Here is a 5338-nt window from a genome sequence, read left to right on the forward strand (position 1 = left end):
TGAAAAAGAATTCACAAGCAATTTTATTCTGCAAGAGCCTAGCGCTAAAAATAGCAGCAGAGTATAAAATGAATTCGGTAGAGCAGTATTTTGCCACCATAATATATTTCAAAGAAAAACATTAAAACAGAGTCTCACCGTACTTAATCTAATAACAAATATAAACCTGGATATCTCTGCCCTTCACCAGAGGGGAAAAATGGAAGAGGAAAGCAAGTAGAAAGGGCAAAATGTTGTTTCACTCCGCATTGAACAATACAATATAACTGAACAAAAGTCCAGTACTGTACTTAATCTGCTCTTGATTGTCCAGCTCGGGATGACAAGATGATGCCGACAATGAGACCATAGAGAGCAAGTGCTTCAGCAAAGATGAGAATAAGAATCATCCCAACAAAAAGTTTTGGCTGCTGTGCATTGGCTCTGTTCAACATAAGGATTAAAAACGTATTAGACACTACAATAAGCAAATCACTCTCTCAAGCCTCATCTATTACAGAGTAGTAAGCAAATAAAGCCAGTGCAAAAACAATACTTTTAAAGCATGCAAATTACTGAAAATGAAGCTAGTGAAGAATTTATCAGGGACAGGGAGTCAGGGACTGTAAGATTTTCCCTACAAAAAACAAAGATCTTCTCAAAGCAAACTTTGCTGCTACAAACTTATAATAACCCAAAAAAGTACTATAGGCACTCATTGTATAGACCAAAAAGCAAGGCAAATCACAGGATAAAGAATGTTATGAAAAAATGGATCAAAATTAACAACATAAGGATGAAGGTGGGAGAGAGAAAAAGGCTGGCTGGTCACCCAACACTCAAACAAACCCCTTCCCCTGTACTATAAGGAAATGAAGAAATGGTGCAAGGGAAGTATATAGAATAATGTTCTCTAAATTGCAATTATATTATGTGTAGCCAAAAAGGTGCATGGTGTATTCCTTTTCACAAAGGTGAGGCGTATGATAAACATGCCATCCACATTGACACGAAAGTAAGCAGATCATACGTATACAAGAACAAAGCAAAACATTGGACAAGATCACTACTCCTACAGCAATAGCCCCTTTCTACCAAAAGCTAATGAGAAGGTTGCTAAAAGCACGTGGCAAAAATTAAGGCTTTGTCCTTTTGGAGTTAATTTTTCTGTAGTTATATTATCCAGACTTATGCTAACTTATCTGAGTCATTTTGACTGAGCTTATCCGGACATGTATATTCTCAATGCAATAGGATAACTTCATGCAACGGAAATCTAATGCCAAATATTCAGATTCATCAAACTCAAGAATCCCGCTTCCCCGAAATATTTATCAGATCTCACACATAAGATAGGCAGCAGTGGACAAGTAGTATCTGTTCTAATTAAGAGCCTAGACTGACAATTTTCAGCTGTAACATTATCTCAGTTTGATTCAAACTTCTTCGTTTCCAAACTTCCAATCACCCAGATACTATGTTACTCAGACTCGGGTACTAGCGCCGGACACATGTGCATGTCCAAGTGTCCGACCTTAGTTTTAAAAAGCGCGAAGCACACTGAAGCGCAAAAGGGCCCTGGAGCTTAAGCGCAAAGCGCACGCTTTTCGTAGGCGAAGCGCAACCGGAAAGAAATAATAAATTTTCAAAAGTTCAGAAAATATGGAGAAAAGATGAAAAAAAAAGATGAAATAAAAAGAGAAATCAAAACGATGAAAGAAAAATTCAGAATCCGATGGGAGAAATCTTGCGAGAAGGCTAGAGAAATCCTGCTACGGGAGAAAATTACACAAGGGTTTTCAAAAACTTCACAAAAATTCGCTTTTAAAAAAAAAAAAAAATCACGTGATACTTTAAAAAAGAAGATTAGAGTCACGTGGCTTTATTTTTTATAAAAAAGAAGGGTCTGATGTGCCCAGACTACAAGAAGCGCACAAGCGCTAGGAAGCGCAGAAGCACCGAAGCGCTAGGAAGCGCGCGCTTCTTGTATGTCGCTAGGCTTCGGCTGGCAGAAGCGTTTGCTGTGAGCTTCCGAGCTTTAAGCGCAAAAAAGCGCGCTTTTTAAAACTAAGTGTACGACACGGCTAAATTGTAGAAATTTTCCTTGATTTAGATAATACGAAGTGTCGGAGTGTTCATACCCATGTCCGAGTGTCGAGAATCCGACATGGGTACTTGAGGTAAAATAAAGAGTCGGAGTAACATAGCCCAGATATACTGCTGAAATAGAAAATTCTAAGTTTTTCCTAAGGGGTTGAAGTTACAGCCAACTCCACATTAGTGTGCACTAAAAATTTCAAGACAAGCTCATATTAGCTGGTTTACATTTCAAAGCGCAGAAAGAAGCAGATTTCTTACGACTTCTAAAATCTTCATTGTGACCCTATAAACCATTTGAGATGCTGATGTGATAAACATGTTTGTTTTGCCAGGAGGGTGAGGGACTGAGGGGTGGGGGAATGGGGGATGAAGAGTTATTCCAGCTTCGAGTCCCTATCTATATATATCTGACAAGAAAAGGAGAACCCACTTCCAAAGAAACCATCACTAGCGCCCAACGCGTTATACCCCTTCAATGCAAATCCACAAAGGCCTAAACAGATTTCTCATAGTGAAAATGATGTATCAAGGGCAAGTTTATAAACAGCATCTAACACAAGTCATCTACATCAGTTGCGTCGTAGCTCAACATCAAGTTCTGATCACTTGTAAAATCATAGCCAATGATTCAAATAGCATAAACAACATTTTCTATTGATTCACTATCTAGCAACTAGAGAAGACATAACCAAACTTGCTGGTGAGTCAAGATTACTTCAAAAACATCAATACCTTGCTAGTAGGGTTTGAGGAAGTCAAGATAGAGGCAATTGGGCAACCTTACCCTGAACTGGTCAATTACCAAATGGTGATTCAAACAACTGTGGCAAAAAACTTGAAATCGAAAAGATATTACTCCAAGCAACAATGCAAAACCCATCACGAAGACTGTAAAAATTAGCGAAAATAAAATTCTGCTGGTATCACGAAACGGTCGAAACCAACATGATGCAGCAAACATCCTGATATTCATCAATGATTGTTACAATCATGACAATCCCATATGCCTACTTCAGAGCTAATCATAATTCAACAAATGCAATCAACATTCATTAAGCAAACGAACGAGCTAAGGTTCTGCAAGTAAAGTCAAAAGCTTAACAACATTGAATCATAATAATTTCAACATACGGAGTCACGGATCATCACTAACCAAAACAACTAAACCCGAAATAAAATCTAACCCAAATCACGAATCCTAATCAACAAACAAGCAAATAAACACTTACATTAACAGAGTTTTTTTTTTTTAAAAAAAAAAGAGGTCAAAGGAGAGAGATCAAGATTGAAGAGTGAAAATTACCTAACACCAGCATCACCAACAATACCAATAGCCATACCAGCAGATAAACCAGCAAGACCACAAGCCAGACCAGATGAAAGATGGGCATAACCATCAAAAAGGTAATACGATTTAGCTTTAGGGTTAATCCCGGTACTAATAATCACAGCAATAATCAACCCATAGATACCCAAAACTCCAGCCATAACAACTGGAACTATTGACTTCATCACAAGCTCTGGCCTCATCACTCCCATTGATGCTACTCCAACCCCACTTTTTGCTGTCCCATATGCTGCTCCCATACCTGACATTAACATGTAGAAGATATACGTAGTATATCTTAGTCAATATTATAGTTATTATAATCCCTAATATTACTCCTTGCATTTAGGTTATTTGTCAATGTAAATCCCTAATTGTTAGTCAAAGAATATCTCTAATTCCTAGGATTAAGCTAGGTTAGTTGTTACTATTATAGCTATATAATGTAATTCATACAATGCAATATACTCAAGCTTTCTCATAACTCTATCATGGTATCAGAGCTATAGATCCATTTTTTTTTTTTTTTTTGATTAAAATGCTCTTTTGGACTGATAGAGTTATAGTTATTATAATCCCTAATATTACTCCTTGCATTTAGGTTATTTGTCAATGTAAATCCCTAATTGTTAGTCAAAGAATATCTCTAATTCCTAATGGAAATGACTAAGACATGAAAATGGAAACCCTCTATATGCAACCTCCCTCCTCTCTTCCCTCTCTTCAATAGAGAAAGCTTCAAAACTCCATCTTAACTTTTCGGCATCACCCCGTAGTTAGACTACCAAGAGCATTGCCGAACGTAAATCTCCTTCATCCAACCCCTAGGGAATACCTCCTTTGTGGCAATGAAAGTATGAAACCCTACCCCTCCTCATTCTTATGGAATATGGAGAAACATAAACTCGTACCATACCCTTTTACCCTCTCCTTCATTGATGGTAATTGGTAATGGAACTTTCTATGAAAAATTTAAATATGCATCAACACTCCCTTCATTCCCCTCTTTATTTTTAAAATTATCTTTCTCTCAAAAAAAAAGAAAAAAAAAAAAGAAAAGAGCAGTTGATGATTTTCTTTCGCACATCTCTTTCTCATGTAGCAAATTTGGTGGCTTTCTTTGTTCTCACCCAACAAGCCAAAACCCCAACATCCTGGAGCACGCTCTACTCTTCATGTTTTTGGTCGCTCAACCTCACGTTGGAGCTCCGACAACTTCTCCTATGGTGAAACCGTGCAACCCACATCTTCGGTGTTCGCTACCTCCTCTACTTCGATCTGTTCAAGACTGGTCTCTCGTCCCGGCCGTCCGTCTTGCGGGGGCGTGTAGAAGATATACGTAGTATATCTTAGTCAATATTATAGTTATTATAATCCCTAATATTACTCCTTGCATTTAGGTTATTTGTCAATGTAAATCCCTAATTGTTAGTCAAAGAATATCTCTAATTCCTAGGATTAAGCTAGGTTAGTTGTTACTATTATAGCTATATAATGTAATTCATACAATGCAATATACTCAAGCTTTCTCATAACTCTATCATAACAAACACCCATATCAAAATTTCAAATACCCAGATCAAAAAAAAATTATCTTTTCGTGTGTAATTTAACGGTGATTTAGATTGAAAATTGAATCTGCGATTGCTTACAGGAGAAAACTAGAGCAGCTGCGGCACCAAGAAAGCCGAAGAATGGCGCCGTTTCATCGCCGTTGAAGACTGCAGTAGACATGATTTTCTGGTGATCGGAAGGTGTTTGATTAAAATAGCTTGATCCGATCTGAGAATTGAAAACGAGAGGAGAGGAGTGGAGAGGAGATCAGGAGAGACAGGATGAAAGATGAGGAGGATATAGAGAAGACAAATTTGTGTTGATTAACTTTTCTTTTCTTTTCCTTTTATTTTTATAAATTAATTGTAATTTCACGTG

At 37.4% G+C, this 5338-nt stretch overlaps 1 protein-coding gene across 1 annotated transcript; it reads right to left on the reverse strand.

Annotated features, from left to right (window-relative positions):
• Positions 1-5338, reverse strand: LOC110792439 (V-type proton ATPase 16 kDa proteolipid subunit). Its single transcript, XM_021997243.2, has 3 exons — positions 5059-5338; positions 3383-3668; positions 1-423 (listed from the first exon to the last, which is right to left on the reverse strand). Exons 1-3 carry the CDS (start codon positions 5138-5140, stop codon positions 291-293), a joined length of 501 nt encoding a protein of 166 aa, XP_021852935.1. The 5' UTR covers positions 5141-5338; the 3' UTR covers positions 1-290.

Source organism: Spinacia oleracea, chromosome 4, assembly GCF_020520425.1.
Source record: "Spinacia oleracea cultivar Varoflay chromosome 4, BTI_SOV_V1, whole genome shotgun sequence".
Classification (NCBI taxonomy): Eukaryota; Viridiplantae; Streptophyta; class Magnoliopsida; order Caryophyllales; family Amaranthaceae; genus Spinacia; species Spinacia oleracea.